At 45.8% G+C, this 21,466-nt stretch overlaps 1 protein-coding gene across 1 annotated transcript in view; it reads right to left on the bottom strand.

Moving 5' to 3' along the window:
* LOC149524645 (isoaspartyl peptidase/L-asparaginase-like) overlaps nucleotides 1-10,353 on the bottom strand; it is a 73,003-nt gene extending 62,650 nt beyond the window's left edge. Inside the window, exons 1-2 of the mRNA XM_089776924.1 lie at nucleotides 10,324-10,353; nucleotides 6,895-6,992 (exon numbers count right to left, since the gene is read on the bottom strand). Coding sequence (XP_089633050.1) covers nucleotides 6,895-6,992; nucleotides 10,324-10,353 — 128 coding nt within the window. The remainder of the gene's footprint in view (nucleotides 1-6,894; nucleotides 6,993-10,323) is intronic.
* Nucleotides 10,354-21,466: the final 11,113 nt, after the last annotated feature.

The raw sequence follows: 21,466 nt of genomic DNA, 5'->3' as shown, positions 1-21,466 counted from the left end.
ATGTTTTATGTAATCCACATGTTTTATGTAATCCACATGTTTATTGTAATCTACAATAAATCCACATTTATTGTAATCCACAAATCTCTTATAATCCACCTGATTTATAATGCAGCATTTGATTTATCTTTGTCCAAAGAAAGGAGAAGAAGGAAGGAGGAAAGGCATGGATTCTTGTATGGAATGCCCTTTACCTCTGCACATGAAGAGTGCAGGACAGAGTAAGACAGATCTGATGGAGCATATGCCCCTGTATTCGCACCCTACATGCTACTGTAACAACCTTTGTAAAAGTTAAGTATCAGAGGGGTAGTCGTGATAGTGTGGATCTGCAAAAGCGATGAGGAGTCCTGTGGCACTTTATAGACTAACAGAGCAGAAGCTTTCGTGGGCAAAGACCCACTTGGTCAGATGCATGTAGTGGAAATTCCAGGGTCAGGTATAAATGTACAGGCATAAGAAAAGAGTACCAATCAAGAGTAAGGCTGGAGATAATGAGGTCAATTCAATCAGGGAGGATGAGGCCCACTTCTAGCAGCTGATGTGGAGGTGTGAACACCAAGGGTATGTCTAGACTGCACCCCTCTGCCGGCAGAGGGATGCAGATTAGGCTGGGTGACATTGCTAATGAAGTGGGCATTTAAATATCCCATGCTTCATTAGCATAAAAATGACCACTACTTTTTTCTGGCACGGAGCTTTGTTGGAGAAAAGCGGCAGTCTAGAGGCTGATCTATCGCTAAAGAAAGCCTTTTCCAATAGATCCTGTAAACCTCGTTTTACGAGGCATAAGGGATCTATCGGAAAAGGCTTTCTTTAGGGATAGATCAGACTCTAGACTGCTATTTTTCTCCAACAAAGCTCCGTGCCAGAAAAAAGCGGTGGCCATTTTTATGCTAATGAAGCACAGGATATTTAAATCCCTGCTTCATTAGCAATTTCTCCCAGCCTTATCTGCATCCCTCTGCAGGCAGAGGGGTGCAGTCTAGACATACCCCAAGAGAGGAGAAACTGCTTTTGTATTTGGCTAACCATTCACAGTCCTTGTTTAATCCTAAAATGATGGTGTCAAATTTGCAGATGGTGTTCACACCTCCATATCAGCTGCTAGAAGTGGGCCTCATCCTCCCTGACTGAATTGACCTTGTTATCTCAGCCTTACTCTTGATTGGTATTCTTTTCTTATGCCTGTATATTTATATCTGTTCCTGGAATTTCCACTATATACATCTGACGAAGTGGGTCTTTGCCCACAAAAGCTTATGCTCCAATAAATCTGTTAGTCTATAAGGTGCCACAGGACTCCTCATTGCTTTTATAAAAGTTATGACTTGTGAAGTATCATATGAAAACTCATAATTTGCTGATCAGTACTGTCCTGATTAAATATGTATGGCAACATTGGATGTCATGTTACCAGTCCTGTGCATGAATCTATTAATAGGTGTTCCAAACCCCACAGCTCTATCCATACAGGTGCTGGCAAACAGGTCTGTCCTAAGCAGAGCAATACATACTTGCCTTAATTTGTATTTAACAGTAAACAGGGTCTTCAAGCAGGAAGGGAAACCAAAGAAAGTTCAAATAGATAAAAAAAAGCAAACTCCCCCAGGAACAACCTCACCCCTTCCTTGCCCACCTCATTTTCTGTGCTGAGAAGATAAAAGAAAACAGCCATTGAACTCTTCTGCAGAGATTGACATGAAAGTTTGGTCAGTAGTTTGATGGAGCATGTGGGGACAGTTTGTTTTGCAGTTAAGATAATTTCTTAAGTCTATACTAGTACATTTTTAATCTTTAATTTTTGATTTATGATTTCTGACTCTTATGACTTATTACTTATGTTCACTTGAAATTTCCCTCTTTGTAGTTAATAAACTTGTTTTACTCTTTTATCTGACTCAATGTGTTTAAATTGAAATATCTGGTAACTATTTAAGACACGGATGTGGCTACTGGCTTGTCTAGATCCAGCCCCTGAGGCTTAAGGGAGTCCATGTTGATTATCCAGTCCTCCTGTCACCCACCCCGGGGCTAGAACACACAAATCTAGTAACCTGGGTCCCTTTAAGCTCTGGTGTATGAGGAGAGTGTCTCCCAGTCTCAATTGGGGGCCACATCAGTGAGGGTTTTTTTGAAAACATTTTTTTTTTCTTTTTGCTTCTCACTTGTGTGAGGCTCCCAACTAATTTTTCTGTGAGTCAGAGGCCCCTGACTCAAAAAAGTTTCCCTGCCCTGATTTAAGGCAATAAACTGGCATATTATTCCCTTCAAGGAATAAGTTACTGAATAATTTGTACTTTCCAGAAGAGGGCTAATTTCAGGAAATACATGGTCTCCTGGCGATATGTCCAAGGCTGGTGAGAGTCAAGGTATAGCCGGTAGACTGCAGTTACACACAAATACTGAAGGTGTGACTTTTATGTGATGTTTGTAAGTTGCAGTCTTGTAGAGCAGGGGTGATACTTTAGCCCATTAATTTGTCAGAATGGAGCAGTTCAGTTAGCAGAGCCCAGAAACACCCAGGGTAAGGTGGGGGCAATTACTAGACATGCTCAATAGCTACTTGGTCAAGCTGTATAAGTAAGTTCCATTGTAAGCAAAGGAGTGTTGCAATTCCTACATTCACCATTTGAGGGTTGAGTCAATCAGACCTCCTGGGTGGAGAAATATAAATATTAAGGCTCTCAAGTGATTAAAAAAACATAATCATGATTAAAAAAATTAATCGTGATTAATCACGTGGCTGCTCTTTTGAAATGCTGAGGCAGCATTTCAAAGGGGCAGCGCTGCAGAAGCCCGGGAGTCCATAGTTAACCCCGAATCGGTGCAGCGCTGCCCCTTTGAAAGACCACCCTATAGTGTCAAAGGGGCAGCAGCAGCACTGTGGGAGCCTGGGATCAACTGGAGTCTCCAGCTTATCCTGAGTTCTGTTTTGGGCTGCCCCTTTGAAACGCTGCGTGGCGTTTCCAAGGGGCAGCACTGAGGGAGCCCGGGATCAGCTGGAGTCCTCAGCTGACCCTGGCTCTGTGCAGCGCTGCCCCTTGGAAAAGCCAGGCCAGTGCTTCAAAGTGGCAGTTCCTCACAGCTGACCCTAGGTGCTGCCCCTTTCAAATGTGGCAGTTTTTCAAAGGGGCATTGCTGCCTAGAGCCCGCGGTCAGCTGGGGACTCCAGCTGATCCCAGGATCTTACTGCGCTGCCCCTTTGAAACCCCAGATCATGACAAAGTGTAACAGAGTTATATGTAATACTATCTCAGGATTTGTTATACTAATAATATTGGTCTTCTTCCACAACACTTGGTATTGGTATTTGCTATTAAGATCTCAAATCCCAAGAGCTGCTAATCGTCTACATCTCCCCTTGAGCAGAATGGAAATTGCTGGTGATCAGCACCTTTCAAGTGCTTATCCCACTTCCTTATCATGGAAAACCCATAGGAAGGGCTTAAAGGGGAGAAGAATTTCCACATCATCCTTCCTGACTTGTGAAATTTTTATGTATAAGATTAAAGAAAACTTATTTGAATAAACAAACTATTGAATAACAAAGGGGGTGGGGCTCAAGAAATATTGCAATCTAACTAAAAGTTTACTTACTCCAGAGATGAATTGGGTTGGGATATGTGCAGAAAGATTGGTCGCTATAAATATGTATGCACTTGCTCACTTCTGATATGCATCCCTGACGAGAGGACGCATTTCTGCAATATTATCCCTGGAACATTGTGATTCTTAGAACTTTACTGTAAACATGCATAAGTTTTTGCATTTGTAGTGCTTTTATCTTGAGCTTTCATGGTTTTAAGATGTCTTTCAATTTTAAATTATTTGATTTTCACTTGAGGTTTGTTTGGAATTCACTTTGATGTCAACACTTTTATTATATCATTTGAGTTATACTCACTCTAAGGAATTAAGCTGTCACTTTGGTATTTTAATCCTTATGAATCATTGCTTGATGGATATTTAAATGACATGAAAAAAGAAATTGAAAAGACAGTACTTGTGTTTCACTTTGACTTCTGAGTTGCTGGTATTGGTGTATATCAGCACAAAAAAAGGTGGCAATTAAAAAAAAAATTGCAAATCCAAACTGCAAAAATAATATCTATCTCAGAGCTTTGCTCAGTGGACAAAAGGAAAATAAATCAGTATTTTAAAAGAACAGTGTGTACACATACACACACACTGTGGGAAATATTTTGAGCATCCATAATGGGAAGTTAGAGAGACTATTCTCATTATTATTTATGGAAATGGTATGTGTCCTCTTCTGAAAGATTGTATTATATATATTTTCAATCAATATCTCTGAGACACAATGGAATCATGTACACTATATATTACTTTCTTTTAAGGTGATACATTAAAGTGAAAGCTTCAATAGGGCTTGTCATTCTGCCCGCATTAACTCAAGAGTGCGAGTACCAGCCTCGGGGCAGGCTGTTAAGAACAGGGGCCCAGAATCACAAATTGGCCGAGTTCTATATTTAGATTTCACCAACAAATTGTCAAGTATAAACTCCTCAGCAGCTAGAACAAGCTCAACATGGAGTCACAGACAGTTCCCTTAAGTAATCTTATCTGTCTCACCACTCAGGTGATCTACTTTTGTGATACGCAAAAAGCAGTTATTTTGACATATCCAAATGATGTCAAGATGGAGGTCTTCTTACTCCCCTGTACCTCTCATTTTATGAGGAGTAAAGGAAGACATAGGAAGAGTGCTCTAACTTGGGCTCCCTGCTGTGTAGACAGCTCCAAAAGACAAAATAAGATATTTTGACCAATGACAAGACAAGACTGTGCAGACCCCAGGCAACAGCCTGTCTTTACAGAGATAGTGTTTAGTTTCAGTTTTGGTTTGGAAGTTTGGTGAGGAACAATGCTGCTCCATCCCTAGAGGTTTTCAAGTCCCAGATTTACAAAGCCCTGGCTGGGATGATTTAGTTATTTTGTTTCAAAGGTGATTATAACTATTTTAGAACCAATGTGCGGGATTAACATTAATTAACTGCTATCCAATGGGAGTCTTCCATAAAAGGAAGGATCCATTTATAATTGACATTTCAGAAGAATGTGAATTGGCCTAGTTTACATTTTAGATTTAAGATGTCTGCCATACACTCTGAGCTTGATTTTAGAAAAGATATGTGGACATATACATATTCAGGTTGATACATCACAAAACAGGAATCTTTCAAAGAGATATGAACTTGTTTTATAAAAGACTCTAAATGGTTTATGATTATATGTCACCTTTGAAACAATCTAACATTATACCAGATTTGAATATAATGGTGTAATAAAATATATTATAACACAATGTATATTTCATTGTCCTCCCATAGTGGAATCATGGTTTGAATTGACCTTGAGAATACTGCATGAAATATTAAAAGGAATCTTATGTCATGTAGTTTATTCCATTATTGCCCCTCTCCGCTTTTAATGGCTAATGAAGACACTGAATGAAAGTTTTAATTCTAAACTAACATGATAGGCTCCAGCTGCACAGTTCCTTCCATTTCTGACTCCTTATTCTAAGAATGCTGGAAAATGGTGTCAAAAGGGTTTGGCAACATGCATAATTATAGTCTTCTGGCTAGAGCTTGTAATAGCCTCAGTCTAGAGCTCCAGAAGTTAGCACATTCAAGTGGGATGGGGAGAGGGATTCATTTACATAGATATTTTTAGTACATATAAATAAACTTGTTTTTACTTATTTATGTTGCATGCTCATCTGGAGTTGGGTCATTTTTCCAAAACCTGATTCCTGTGCAAAGCCTGAATAAATGTTTTGTTTTGCTTTGTTTTGTTTTGTTTTGTTTTGTTTTGGGGGAGATGGTAAGGGCCAGTGTAACCCAAATACTCCAAAGTCTAAATGTCTGTAAGTTGGTTACAGGATGGGATTCCTCTTTTGTTAAGAAAGGGTTTGGGGAACCTTAGCAACTGGCTGATCCCAGGTGTGGAATCAAAAGTTACCTTTCTTCCCCTTTCCCTCCCTGTTCATCATACTGGACTGAGCAGAGAGCATTTAACATAGATTTATGAAGTTTATTATGTGACACCATTATGTCCACCATGGAAATTTCACTGTCTGATGGGTAAGTTTGTAGGAGGAGTTAGACCCTTTCTGTTTAGATTCTGTTCTGAGGCAATACATGTTAATTGTTTTTGTTTTCTATGTCTTATTAGCTTCCTAACACAAGATTTTTAACACAGATTTAAGTGAATCCAATTAGAGAGTAAGATGGGCATCTACTTTTGCTGTGAATTACTACATTCATCCATTGGTCATACATAACTCTCATATGCCAGTGTCATTTGTAGATCTTCATTTTAGAAAAGGATGCTACACAAGTGAAATTTCAGACAGAATATTTTAGATTTGGCAAAATTAGGTATATAAAAACTAGGATTATAATTGAAGATTACCTGAAATATGAACAACTTGATTAATTTGTTACAGAAATATCTGTTTTTCCCCGTGAGTTTTAAATGAGCAGATTGAAATACCAAAATGATCTTTTTATATATAAATCCATTTTTCATTATTTTTTAAAAAAATGTTCATGTCAATTATAAGGATCACTATTTTTTTGTGATTTCCTCAATTTTAAACAAAAGTAGAGCCATTTTCCTATTCACCTCAACAGCAGTAGATTTAATTAGACTTTTCTTTTATTTTGTTGATGCAAACAATCATCTATCTAACCAGCACCATGATAGATTATTTTCCCCCTTCATTTTTTCCCAGTAGTAAGCAGATTTTTCATTTGAGAGTATGTTTTGGTTTTTTCCAAATATTAAGTTTTGATGTGAGTTTTCCTCATTTTACTTTCATAAACCTCCAGCCATCCCTGCAGTTTCATTTTCTGTTATTTGTACTTCTCATATTTCTGTTCTACAGTAGAGTTATCTCCATTAATTGGATATTGTTTTTCACTTTCAAGTTCTGCTACTATGGTTAAATACTGTTTGCTGGTCTGAGCAAGAACAGCTAACAAGATTTATGCTCATACTAGATTTCTGTTAATATCCTGCACAGAGTTCTCATTCTATCATTTTCCTTCAGTTTTTAAAATATAATTTAAATCTTCCCCACTCACTTCTAAAAGAGCAATGGATCGACTTTTTTAAAACCTGTTTTCAAAAGGAATGTAGAAAAGGAAATAGTAGCAAATAAAATATTGGGGAAAAAAAAGTAAGAAGTTGCAGCTCTGAAACAAATCTGAAAGTGTCCGGCTGTGGCTGATTTAGACCCTAAACCAACAAAATAGGTAAGCAGTTTTAAAACTCAGTGTTGTCCTATTCATTTTAGCTTAGGTTAACTGATTTCAGTGGGACTATTCATCTATTTAAAGTTAGCCATGTTATGAAGAGCATTGACATGAAAAATGAAGGCTATGTGTACACTACGGGGATATCAGAGATATCCCGGGAAAAACTTCGCCATATCCAGGGAACGCGTCTGCTCTTTCACTTTTTTTTTTGCGGAAGAGCAAACAAGCTCTTTCAGAACCCCTGTCTTCCTCATTCCACGAGGAAGAAGGGTTCCTCTGAAAGACCTAATGCTGAAATAAGCTACACAACTTGCGGTACATCAATTGCATAGCTTAAGTTGAAATAGCTTATTTTGGCTTTTGGCGCAGGCAGTCCAAGTTAGAGCAGTCTTCCTCTGATTTCCCTTACTCTTTCTAAAATGAGGGTTACAGAAGTCAGAGTAAGAAGTCCGCTATCTTGAAATCATTTTGACATTGTCACAAAAACTGCTTGGTGTGTTGACGTAGACCATGTTTTTTCAGAATAACGTTAGTTATTCTGGAATAACACTGCTGTGCAGACAGAGCCTCTGGGTGTGTCTACACTGCATCCTTAGCTTGAAATAAGCTATGCAATTTGAGCCACGCAAATTGCATAGCTTATTTTGAGTTAATTTCAAAATATCTTATTTTATAATTTGGTGCCATCTACACAGCCCCAAATTTCGAAATAAACTGCAGTTTTGAAACATCCCTTAATCCTCACGAAGCGAGGTTTACAGGGACATCGGAATAGTGTGCCCGTTATTTCAAAAGATATTTTGAAATAACAGGTGCACTGTCAAGATGCGAGATAGCTATTTCGGAATAACAGAAGTATTCTGAAATAGCGCTGCCATCTAGATACCCTCTAGATATATTTTCTATAGGTTTAGAAAATTTTTATGTTTGAGAGCAGTTTGTCATAATTTGTTATTTATATACAATTATTAAATTAGACACAACCAAATAGAAAATTAGGATAAGAAATGAAAAAACAATAACTATTGAATTAATGTAACACATTTTAAAATAATAGTTTTTATTGCTGTTATTACAAATGACACACATTTTAATTTCTCAGACATAAACCTGTCTTTTAAATCACTGCAGTCAATGGGAACCACAGGCTTTCAGGCAGGGGGCAGTGTGATCCCTAACCATTTTTGTTATGATTGTGTCAACTACATTGCTTGTTACTGTTGTGTTGAAACTTTAGGCCAAATTCAATGCTTAGATGCATGTTCTTCAATCTTGCCCGTTTCTGTGGTAGCTACATCCAATGGTTAAGACTGTTATTAGGATAATAAAATCCAGACTATGTCTAAATGTATACTAGAAAGTTTACCTAACATTGCTCAGATCCTTAACTTAATTAGTGGCGAGGAGTCCTGTGGCACCTTATAGACTAGCTGAAGTATTGGAGCATAAAATTTCGTGGGTAAAGACCCACTTCGTCAGATGCATCAACGCTTCGGTTAGTCTATAAGGTGCCACAGGACTCCTCGCCGCTTTTGCAGATTTAGACTAACACAGCTACTCCTCTGATACTTAACTTAATTTATTTTTGTTCTGTTTTTTTCATTTCAATCATTGCTCTGGGATGGGAAAAAGGGATCCAATATGCAGGCTGTCCTGGGGTGAGAGGACTACCCCAGCCCTGTCTCCCTGCAGCAGCTTGGGGCCAGGTGAGAAGCTCCTCTCCATTGCCACTGCAGCTCCAGCGGGGTACAGCCAGAGGAGGGGACATGGGCTACCTGCTGGGGGACCGACACACACAAACACGACAAACTCTCTCAAATATATAGTAAATAGCTGTTCCTTTCTCCACTCCTGCCCCTTGCTGCCCCAATAGGGTTTTAACTGTTCCAATCCCCATCTCTGGCCTCTCGCTGCCCCCTTGTGGTCATTATACAGTTTAACTGTCCCTGCTTTCCATCCCATATCTCCTGCTGCCTCCACGTGGTCATATAGCGGAGCCCTCCCTACTTGTTTTATAAGAAGCAATCCCATTCTCAGCGCATCACATTTTCCTGGCAGAACTAAACCATTCCCTTGCTTTAAAGTTATGATAAGAGGAAGCTGCATACCAAATTTGGTGGTCTTAGCTCTTAGTTCCTGAACAAATAGATACGCACACACACATACTCATACTCACAGATCGACAAACTCTCTCAAATATATAGTATACAAATGTGATACAAGTTAAAATGCAATATGTAAGTAGCAGAGAGAAGCGAAAACCTCCAGCAAAGCAAATATAAACTACGTAAACTGTGTCTCAGCTGTGCTCAAACTACATGGCTAGAAGCCACAGAAATAGGCAAGAGAAAGAAAATCTGTTAGGGTATGTCTACACAACCCCGCTAGTTCGAACTAGCGGGGTAATGTATGCATATCGCACTTGCTAATGAAGCCCGGGATTTGAATTTCCCGGGCTTCATTAGCATAAGCGGGGAGCCGCCATTTTTAAATTCCCGCTGCTTCGAACCCCGTGCAGCGCGGCTACACGGGGCTCAAACTAGGTAGTTCGGACTAGGTTCCTATTCCGAACTACCGTTACGCCTCGTGAAACGAGGTGTACCGGTAGTTCGGAATAGGCACCCTAGTCCGAACTACCTAGTTCGAGCCCCGTGTAGCCGCGCTGCACGGGGTTCGAAGCAGTGGGGATTTAAAAATGGCGGCTCCCCGCTTATGCTAATGAAGCCCGGGAAATTCAAATCCCGGGCTTCATTAGCAAGTGCGGTATGCATACATTACCCTCCTAGTTCGAACTAGGAGGGTAGTGTAGACATACCCGAACATTTGATAGCATGACTTGGTTATATTATGACTTGTTTGTCCATCCTGTTAATGACATCTAGTGTGACTAGAGGTTGTTGTCCATTGCTCTCTAGATTGTTTATGCCACTATCCTTCTGTTTTTCTGTCAGCCCAGGAAATTGGCTGGGTTGGTGGATGCTTAGTTATCCATCACATTCCAGCTGCGCCTCAATGGAGTTGGCTATCTACTTACCTGTACAGATGGCAAACCTTCCAGATGCATGTGGGCATGGTCTGTGAGAGATGCCCTTTGGTATGGCTGTGCATGTGCTAACTGGGGTTTTCAGATTGAACTGATTCTTGATAACCCCCACCCTGCAACATTCTGGCAAGGTTTACTTTATGGCTTCTCTGATTACCAGTGAGATCAGCTTACATCTTTCTTTGTGTCTGGGGGGCTATCTTCCTTTACATTTGTGAGTCTACAGTCCACAACAAATGATGTCTCCTTTTACACCAACACAGAATGCCCAGGCATCTGAAGTTGCATGCTTCATCCAGTTATTTTATTCAGGTGCCTAAACTGTACCTCCTATCATTCGTTATGGTGTATCTTGTACCACTGCAGGGACTGACCCCTAGTGTAAAGTTAAAAAACAAGAAGGAAAGTGTCTTGGATGTATACAAGTTGCCATTAAAGACCTAAGCTAAATACCAATTCAATTTTCTTGTAATATGAAGTAAAAGCATAACTTACATTAGTGTATCCGTGATTTCAATAGAACTATAATAGCATCTAACAGTCTGCAATAGCCAGCAGATATTATCCAGGAGATGCCTACCTAAATGACTGACAGATTGAGAACATCAAGGCTATGTCTACATTGGTGGGTTCTTGCGCAAGAACATCTTGTGCAAGAATACTTGCACATGTTCTCTTGTGCAAGAAAACGTCCACACTGGCCAGAAGCGTCGTGCAAGAACATTGAGCTCTTGTGCAAGAAAGCACCCACACTGGCAGGAAGCCCTTGCACAAGATCGTGTCTCCGGAACAAATTCGGCCATGTCAAGAGGTCACCAGCAGCGTCTGTGGGCATTCACCGGACCCCCACTAGGAAATGCGCTTGAAGGGACCAATGGATGGCAGTTTCCCTGTGGCTGCATGCTCAGAAACCCCTTTTGAGGGAGTGAGAGTCACCTCTGTTCCTGGTAAGTGTCCCTGGACATCCTCACTGCCACCTTCACAGCCATGGAGCCGGAGGAGGACCCCAGCCAGCAACATTGCCTCATGGCCATCATAGAGGCTCTGGAGCTCCTCCACCAGGAAGCCACACTGCTCCAGCAGGAGCTGGAGACTGGGCAGCACGCGCATGACCTCACCACGGCTGCAGCTGTGATCGGGCACCCGCACCCCACCACCAACAGGCGCCTGTGCAGCTACGACACTAGTGGGGACTGCTGGGACAATGGGGTGACCAGCACTGTGTGCAGAACTTCTGGATGCACAGGGGGACATTTCACAAGCTCTTTGCGTGGCTCCCCTCAGCGCTCCGGAGGCAGGATACTGACCTGTGCCTCGCCATCCCCATGGAGAAGAGGGTCGCGATCACCCTCTGGAAACTGGCCACCCTGGACAGCTACCGCTCTATGGGGAACCAATTCAGGGTGGGCAGGTCCACCATCGGTGTGGCCGTCCTGCAGGTAAGGCCCCCAGGGGACCACGGGATCACCCTGGGGCGGGGGAGCAAGGAGCCAGACCCTGGGATGGAGGCTGTAGGGGGAGGGGGAAGCCCCACACCTGGGGGGGTCACGCTGTTCCTCCTGCACACAGCTCTGCTGGTGGGGGAAACCCCCAGAGGTAGAGGACCCTGGCCTGCATGAGGGGAGGAGCCATCAAAGGGGGGAAGAAGGCCAGTACATCCCAAGGGCCCATGTACCTACTGTATCTCATTCCTTGCATCCCCTGTGCTCCCATGTGCCCCTCTGCAGATTGTCCGTGCCATCAATGATGTGCTGCTCCAGAGGGTCATCCGCCCTCGTGACCCGGATGCCACCATCGCCAGCTTCACCAACCTGGTGTTCCCGAACTGTGGGGGAGTCATGGACAGGACCCACATACCCATCCGGGTGCCAGAGTACCGAGTGGCCCAGTTCATTAACCGGAAGGACTATTGCTTGGTGGTGCTCCAGGTGCTTGTGGACCACCAGGGCTGGTTCCAGGACATATATGTGCGGTGGTCCGGCTGGGCCCACGACACCCGAATCTTCTGGCGTTCAGGCCTGTATCACAGACTGGAGGCAGGCACCTACTTCCCCCAGCGGGACTGCAGCGTCGGGGCCGTCAGGATGCCAGTCTGCATCATGGCGGATGCAGCCTACCCCCTGATGGCCTGGCTGATGCGGCCATACATGGGATGACTGGACTGCAGCCATGCCACCTTCAACATCTACCTGGACCGGGCCCACAGCCCCGTGGAGTGCCTCCTGACCTGCCTGAACATGGGGGTGCAGCATGTCCCAGAGGTCATCACAGCATGCAGTGTGCTGCATAACATTATTGAGAGGAAGGGGCAGGCCTTCCTTCTGGGGTGCATGGCTGGTGGGGGCCAGGCCTACCAGCAGCCCCAGACAGCTGCCACCTGGCAGGCAAACCGCGATGGGGTGCGGGTCCGGGAAACCCTCCGGGTGTTTCTGGACAGGCCGCAGAGAAGGCTGTGCCTATGCCTTCAAGCGCAGGGCTCTCTCCATGCCTCTACCTCCCACTCCCATCACCACCCCATCTCGCCACTCCTCCCAATAAATAGCATGAACTGAGTTATGAAAAGGCACTTTTATTTACAAAGGGAAGGGGGTGAACTGTGGGGAGAAGGGGGGGGTCTGAACTGGGAGGGCCTCATGAGTGGGAAGTGAGGCTTCTCCCACCCCCATGGGTGCGGGGGCGCCGGTGCCCCTCATGCCAGGTTTGGGCAGGCTGCACCAGGAGGTGCCGAGGGTGGGGGGCCTGGGCAAGGCAGGTGGAGAAGCGGGGGGAGGGCTGGGGGCAGCAGAGGGGGGCCTGGCAGTGCTGGGCTGCTGCACAGGGCCCATTCACTCTGCGATCGTGCCCAGGACAGTGCACACACAGTCGCATCGCTCCAGGTACGGTCCCCACACCTGCTCCCGCCACTCCTTATCTGCATGGATCTTTGCTTTTAGAGAGCACTCAATGCACTCGACCGCACAGATGTGGCAGTGGAGCAGGTGGTAGCAGTTTCGGAAGCGCTGCGACAGGCCTTGGATCCTTGGCGCCGGCAGGATAGGGCTGGAAGGTCCCTCGTTGGCAGGGTGTCCCACTGCAGGAGAAACAGAGGAGAGCGACATGGTCAGTGAGCCCTGCCCCATGGTATTCCGGGCACCGCGTGCCCTCCTCCCAGCACCTCACATGCCATGATGCCTGGGGACAGGTGTGGCTGGCATGGGGGAATTTCCCTGTGGCAGCAGGAGGGGGGGCCCAAGGTGCCCTGGGAGCCCCCGGGGGGCTGCATGTGCTGGGGGGGGGGGGCTGTTGTGCCTTTCCTGGGGCAGCTACAGTGTCCCAGAGGTGGCCATGGATACATGCTGTGTGCAGCATGCTTTGGGCTATGTGGGGTCAGGCCTGCACCCTCGGGGCTGGGCTACTCCTGGACGGAACCCCCCTCCCAGGTCTAGCTGTGCACAATCCCTGGGGTCCCAGGCATGTTCTGGGGCTGGCTGCTGCTTCTGTGTTCCACTTGGTCTGGCTGCACGTAGGGTTGCCAGATGGTTTCAACAAAAATACCAGACACACTTGACATTACATCACAATCTACATTACATCTTATTTAGAAAATACCGGACATTTATATTTTCTCATTTATATTCTCTCAATTTGTTTCCCGAACAGAAAGCTCAAATACTGGACTGTCTGGTTCAAAACTGGACACTTGACAACCCTAGCTGCACAAGGTTGCATGTGCTTCATGCCGCTGCACAGGCTGTGCCATGTGCCACTCCTTCTCCCTCACCATGTGCCCCGCCCCCGCCTCCAGCACACTTGCGAGTGGCAGCCACTGCACTCACCAGACGATCCCTCACCAGCTTCTGAGGATGCCCGGGACACATCCTGGCTGCTGGGCCGGGGTGGTGGGGTCTGGCTGCTGTCCTCTGCCGCCTCCTCCTCCTCCTCATCTGTGGACCAGTTGCCCTCCTCTCCTCCATTTCCCTGGGCTGGACCACTGGGGTGGCCACCACTGTGTCCACCTGGGCCAGCAGGGGATTGGCCCCTGTGTCCCCCAGGATGTTTTGCAGGTGGCGGTAATGGGGACAGGCAGTGGCTCCGCCACCCCCACGCTCGCTGGCCCACACATATGTGAGGTTCAGGTCCTTCACCTTGGCCCAGACCTGTTCCAGGGTCCGGGCTGGGTATTTCTGTGCAGCCAGCACCTGGGCCATCCAGGTGAAGATCTCTGCATTCCTCCTCCTGGACTTGGGATCCCAGAGGGCCTCCTCCTGTCCCCAGAGGCCCAGGAGGGCATTGACCTCAGCGGTGCTCCAGCATGGGGCCCATTGCTTGGTGCCCTGTGGGCCTGCTGAGTGCTCTGGGGTGGCTCCTGGGTGGGGCCTGAGGGACCTGGCTGAGGCTGGGCAGCTGCCATTGCTCACCGTGGCTGCTACCCGGGCCGCATGTGGCACACAGCTGTGCTGCTTGCCTGTGCCTTTAAGGGGGGGAGGGCAACTAGGGGGAACCAATGAGTGGTGATTGCCCATATGGAGTGTCAGAGAGGCCACCTGTGTTTTTTACTTGAGGCCAATACTTCCGCAAGTACGCATTTGCCACAGGTCCACATTGCCCTCTTGCTCAAGAGCGCATGCGCAGCTTACACCTGATAGAAAACAGTGTGGCTGTTGCGCATGGCGCCCTCTCATACCACGCCGTACTGTAAATCTTCTTGCACAAGAGCGGGCGGGCAGTGTGGATGCCCTGCGGATTCTTGCGCAAGAACTGATCTTGTTGCACAAGAACCTGCCAGTGTAGACATAGCCCGACTGTTTTATGGTTCATAAATAAATAATAAATTAGCTATCCTATCTGTTATTACTAATGTAAGAATTACTTCATCAAAGAAAGCAGAATCCCTGTCATTTACTCCAAGTAGTTATTAAAACATCATAGAGGGAAATGCAACTACATTCATGTCATGTTTTCTGTGACTACCAGAGCAATAGTTCTCTAATGCAGGGTACTGAAATGGCTAACTATCTTCTAAATTCTCCTCTAAATCTGTTCATACTTCATTGTGGCAACTGCAAGCTCTTCCTCATCAAGGCCCTTGCACCCCTAATGAGCCTTTTGCCAGTGAATATTGAAGGTCTTTTAAGCATCACAATTCATCCTTGTTGACACACTCCTCAGACTGTAGCACTCTGTTGTTATTATCTAATGACACATCTAGAGGAGGCATTTCCAGCAAATTTAAAATCCCAGGCTATGGATGTACTGAATTTTCATCTTCATCAAAAGCACAGAGATAAAAATGGGCATGAACAGTGTTCATTCGATGTATGATTTGGAATTGTCTACGTTAAGCCAATAATAGTCACTGAATTCTCTAACAGCATGCAAAGAAGACATCCACTTTGTCACTGTAAATAAACTGCCAAATTGATGTGGACACAGCAGCAAAATGAGGACAGACATATGCATGGAGTCAAGTAGCAGGCTGCAACTTTTATTAAGCATTAATACAGGGAGGGCTACTACCAGATCACCACCCATATCGTGCTATATCTGGCATTTAATATGTTCCGATGCAAGGTTACTGGGTTCCTCACCATATAACCCATAATTTCCTCAGCCTATCTCCCAGGACTCAGCTCTTCCTATCAGCCTCCCCTCTGTTCCTTGGCAAGTGCTTGTTTCCTCCCTTGCTACTGGAACTGTCCCTCTTTCACCGAGGGCCCCATCAATTTTCCCCTTCCATTGATGTGAATAGTTGGGTACATGGTTGGAATCCTACTGTTCTTTCAAGTTTTGAAACATGAAAACTATCTGTCATCTTTCATCACATTTAATCTAAAATATCCTGACATTGACAGTGCAGGCAAGGTAACTCCAAATAGAAAGACTTTTTTTTTTGAATGGCTCATGGAGTCTCCCTATGAAGCTAATATCCTCTTTATACATTAGATTGAACATCTCAGTAACAAGTACGGGTATGTCTACACTACAATGTTAGTTCGAACTAACGGACGTTAGTTCGAACTAACTTTAATAGGCGCTACACTAGCGCTCCGCTAGTTCGAATTTGAATCGAACTAGCGGAGCGCTTAGTTCGAACTAGGTAAACCTCATTTTACGAGGATTAAGCCTAGTTCGAACTAGCTAGTTCGAATTAAGGGGTGTGTAGCCCCTTAATTCAAACTAGTGGGAGGCTAGCCCTCCCCAGGTTTCCCTGGTGGCCACTCTGGCCAACACCAGGGAAACTCTATGCCCCCCTCCCGGCCCCGGACCCCTTAAAGGGGCACAGGCTGGCTACGGTGCCCGTGCCAGGTGCAAGCCTGCCAGCACCCAGCTAGCAGACCCTGCACCTGGCACGGCACAGAGCCACCCACCCGATGCCCCCCAGCCCACCCCCTCTTCCCGGGACCAGGCTGGCGGCTCCCGGGAGCTTGCCCTGGACCGCAAGAGGCGGGCACCTTCCTGGGCTAGTGCAGACATCGTGGACCTCGTCCACGATCTCCGCACTAGGCACAGGAAAGTGGCCGTCTAGGGCAGGAGAGCTGCCAGCCTGGCCACCCAGGAGCAGGTGTGCATGAAAATCAAGGGGGTCCACTGAGACCCCCGACCCTGAGCCCTGAGCTTACAATGGCCGTCCTGGGTCAGACCAAAGGTCCATCTAGCCCAGTAGCCTGTCTGCCGACAGCGGCCAACCCTAGGGACCCTGGAGGGGATGGACCGAAGACAGTGACCAAGCCATTTGTCTCGTGCCTTCCCTCTCCAGCCTTCCACAAACCTTGGGCAGGGACACTACTCCTACCCCCTGGCTAAGACCACTCCATGGACCCAACCTCCATGACTTGATCTCACTTCCCTTTAAACTCTATTCTAGTTGTAGCCTTCACAGCCTCCTGCAGCAAGGAGTTCCGCAGGTTAACTATTTGCTTTGGGAAGAAGAACAACTTTCTCTTACTAGTTTGAAGCCTGCTACCCATTCCTTTCCTTTGGTGTCCTCTAGTCCTTCTTTATGGGAACTCAGGAAGAACTTTTCTGAATGCACCCTCTCCACCCAACCCCTGCTTTTAGAGACCTCTATCCTGTCCCCCCTCTGTCTCCTCTTTTCTAAGCTGAACAGTCCCAGTCTCTGTAGCCTTTCTTCATCTGGGACCTGTTCCCAACCCCTGATCATGTTAGTTGCCCTCCCTTCTCCCAGCCTTTCTCTTCCCCTCTCCCACCTCCTTTTCCCAGTCTCCCCCAGTTTTTTTCAATAAAGACAGAGTCAATGTTGGAAGAAACGTTATCTTTATTTTGTACATCAATAAGAAGGGGGGCTAGGGAAGGGTAAGTGGAAGGAGGTGAGGGAGGAATGGGGTACGAGCCCCCGATGGGGAGGACTGGGCTGGCTCTGCGGGCTTCTGGGGGTGGAAGCTCTCCTGCAGCCCCCCGATTGCCCCCTCTCCCCAGATGGCAGCCTGCGGCAAGTGCAGCCGGGCTGATGGTCGAGTGGTGTGATGTGCCCAGTGTGGGTACTACGGGCACTCCAAGCCAGAACTTCTTTGCAAGCGGGGCACCCCTTAAAACTGTGTGTCCGGGGTGGGGGTCGGGACCCTTTAAGCGCAGCCCGCAGCTAGCCTGAGACAGCATCTCCATGCTCTAAGTCCTCCTCTTATGCCCTGCCGGCACTGCTTCCGGCCATCCTTAAGCCCTGTTCAGGGTCCACTCAATGTGGACTTGCTAGTTCGAATTAGCAAAATGCTAATTCGAACTAGTTTTTAGTTCTAGACGCGTTAGTTCGAATTAGCTTAGTTCGAATTAACTAATTCGAACTAAGTTAGTTCGAACTAACTTTGTAGTGTAGACGTACCCTGTTATACAGACAAAGAAAAGCATATATAGCTTTTTCGGCAAGTCATGCTAGAATAAATAATAAATAAAATAATAATAATAATAATTAATAATAGGTAACACTAGAGAAAGCATACTGCAACTGCCCACAAAACGTTGCTGACACAAGCTTCTCAAGTAGTAACAACACTTCTGACTGTCTCATCAAACATATTCTTGGTTTCAACCTTTCTTGTTGACTTGAATTCTGCTGAAGTAATTCTATTCTGTCTTGACCCTGCACTACACCAGTGGTTCTCAATTGCTGGGCTGCGGCCTGCTGCCAGGCTGCGGACCTCTAGCTGTTGGCCATGATGATGGGGGCCAAGGCAGGGATACACCATACACCGCATCTCCTCTCCCACTGCAGCTGTTGAGAGAGGCATGTCCTGCCCTGTCTCTCAGCCAACCAGTGCTGGGCAGAGGCGAGGTCTCCTCAAGGGCATGGAAGAGCAATTCTCTGCGTGGTAGAGGGATGCATGGAACCTGGCATAGCAGCCTTAGAGCAGCCGCGACCTGGGCAGAAGCACTCAGTTGATGGCTGGGAAGCAATACAGGGCTAGGTGAGGGGGGCAGGTCAGGCACCCAGGACTCGGGAGGCAGGGTTAGTGCTGGGGACTCCGGGGGTAGAGGGATCTAAGAGGCAAGGGGCTGACGCTGGGGGCTTCTGCGGGAGGGGCTAGTACTGAGGAGCTCTAAGGGATGGGGGGGCTCTAAGAGGTGGTGGGGTGACACTGGGGAACACTGGGGTGTCTGGGGTGGGGAGCTGGCACTGTGGGTTTCTAGGGGCAGGACTAGAAGTTGGGGGCTATGTGGGCAAGGTTAGCACTGGGGAGCTCTGGGGATGGGGCAAATATTGGGGGCTGGCACTGAGGAGGACTCTTGGGGAGTTGGGTGAAGTGGGGCTCTGGAAACAGGAGGCTGGCAATTGGGGGTCTGATGTGGGATAATGGAGGGCTAAAGGGATAGGGTTTAAGGCTGGCACTGGGGGTCTCTGGTGGCCAGGGCTTTTGGCGGACCAGCAACATTTTATTTGCATATTCGCATGTGCATTATTTGCATAACAAATATGAAATATGAAAATAAAATATTACACATCCACCACAAGTTTGTGAATGGGTTTGCGAGCCCCTAGTGTAAAAAAGAGAACCACTGCACTATACAATGGAATGGACACTTGAACTGCAGCTTTGTATATACAGTGCTACATATGCTGGAGGACTGCCCAAATAACACATTCAGAGTCCCTAAGGTCACATTGTGATGAAATTTCGTTGTGATTTACCTGATTTTATACCTTAGACATAAGCAAAATAGCTAAATAAGATCTATTTGTACAAAGCAGTTTAGATGAGGGCAAAAATATCTTCTGCGGAAATTTGAGCTGATGTACTATAACTGAGAGAATTTGTATAAAAACAACTTACTAGGCTAGAGATAATGTTCTTACTTTGTTGAAACATGCTAGAATCATACAGGCGTACACTTTCTAAATTATGCGTGCTGCCTGAATATTTCCTGTGCATAACCTGGTCGTGAGCCCTGACAGTCTTTTCCTGCAATGCCAGAAGCCTGATATTAATACATTTCAACTAGTAATTGTAACTCCACAGAAAATGTAAAACTATCCCCAATGTAATACAGATTGTACCTCCCTGTTCTGGCACTCTTGGAACCTCACAGGTCCTGGATCAGAGATTTTGCTGGACCAGGGGAGGTCATTTCTGGCCCCCCTGACACTGACCTCCTGCAGCCCTGGCCCAATTACTGGCTTCCCAGCCAGCTTTGCTCCCCTTGCTTGCCTCACTGCCCTGTAAGCCAATGCTTAAGTGACCGATTGCCCCGCCGCCTCTGCGTGTACAAGCTCTCACTGCAGTTCCCAGAAGCCCCACCACTTCAGTGCGCACCAAGCTCCCATTGCAGTGCCCAGCTCCCGCTGCTCTGCTAGGAAGCCCCATTGCTGCACATTGGTCTCCCGCTGCCTTGCCAGCCTGCAGGGCTTCCATGAGCTAACTCTCCACTGGGACTCTCTGGTCCTGTAACATCCATGTTCCTTCTGGACCATAAATGTTGCTGGACTAGAGAATCCCGGTTAAGAGAGTTTCAACCTGTAGTACGAGAGCTGTAAATTTTAGTTCCAATTGCCATAGAAATGGGAGCCTAGCTTTGTACAAAACAGCCGAGGGAGACTGGGAAAGTACATTAGAGCCTTTCTGAATTAATCAGAAAAGAGATTTTATTCTAGAAGAGTAGGGGTTGGGGACAGGGAACCCAATGGTTAGGCAGATCGTCAGTAGATTTTCAACAATCCAAAGGACTCAGAGAAAGCCTCTAAATCAATCTCTGTGGCACTAAAGAGAGAAGTACTGTCAAGTAGATTTGGTGGCTGAGAGAAAGGATCCATATTCTCTTTCAATTGCTGAGAAAAAATCAAGGAAAGCTGTAAGCCAAAGTCAAGACAAATACGCTTATTAGGAAAAAAGAATTGTCTCATCCTGTTCTTCTGAAAAATGTCAGGAAGAAGGAAATCCTGAGAAACTGAATATCATTTGTCAGAAATCCAGTGAGAGCCTGTTGGGGTGCATCTACACTGCACCGTAGGTCAAAATAAGATATGCAATTTGAGCTATGCAAATTGCGTGTCTTATTTCAATGTTATTTTAAAATAGTTTATTTTGGAATTTGGTGCTGTCTACACAGCGCTTCTTTTGAAATAACCTGCTATTCAGAAACATCCCTTACCCCTTGTGGAATGAGCTTTACAGGGACATCAGAATAGCGAGCCAGTTATATTTCAAAATAACAGGCACATTCCAAAGATGCAGAATAGCTATTTTGGGATACCTACAGCATCCCAAAATAGAACTGCAGTGCTGAAGTAGCCTTGTTGTTTTTTGTTCATTCTCTTCAACACCATCACTGTCGCCTCGTTTGTGGTAATTCCCTGCACTGTCCAGAAACTAGGACACATATGTGTACTTAAGAATTAGGATTTTGCCACTGAGTATTCAGCATTCTGAGCTATCCCATAAAGTATGCTGAGAGTTAGCCCTGGAATAAAGAAAAATCATTCATTGAAGGGCCTTGGGAGAATCTGTTAAGTCCATCTACGCTGCTTTTCTTTATCTAGCCTTTTACTACAATCTCCTATTTCAGTTTACCCTATTGCCTTGTTAGTTCAAATAAAAGCATTCCAGGGTGGATGGCCCACCCCCTGTGTTTTGACTATCCAGTTTTGAGTATTCATTATTTCCTGTATAAGCATTGCTCTGATTAATGCTTAACTGGTAGCACATTA

Source organism: Pelodiscus sinensis, chromosome 3, assembly GCF_052426305.1.
Source record: "Pelodiscus sinensis isolate ZL-2025 chromosome 3, ASM5242630v1, whole genome shotgun sequence".
In the NCBI taxonomy this organism is placed as follows: domain Eukaryota; kingdom Metazoa; phylum Chordata; order Testudines; family Trionychidae; genus Pelodiscus; species Pelodiscus sinensis.
The sequence above is the reverse complement of the archived record's forward strand: the minus strand, read 5'-3'. Positions and strand labels throughout refer to the sequence as shown.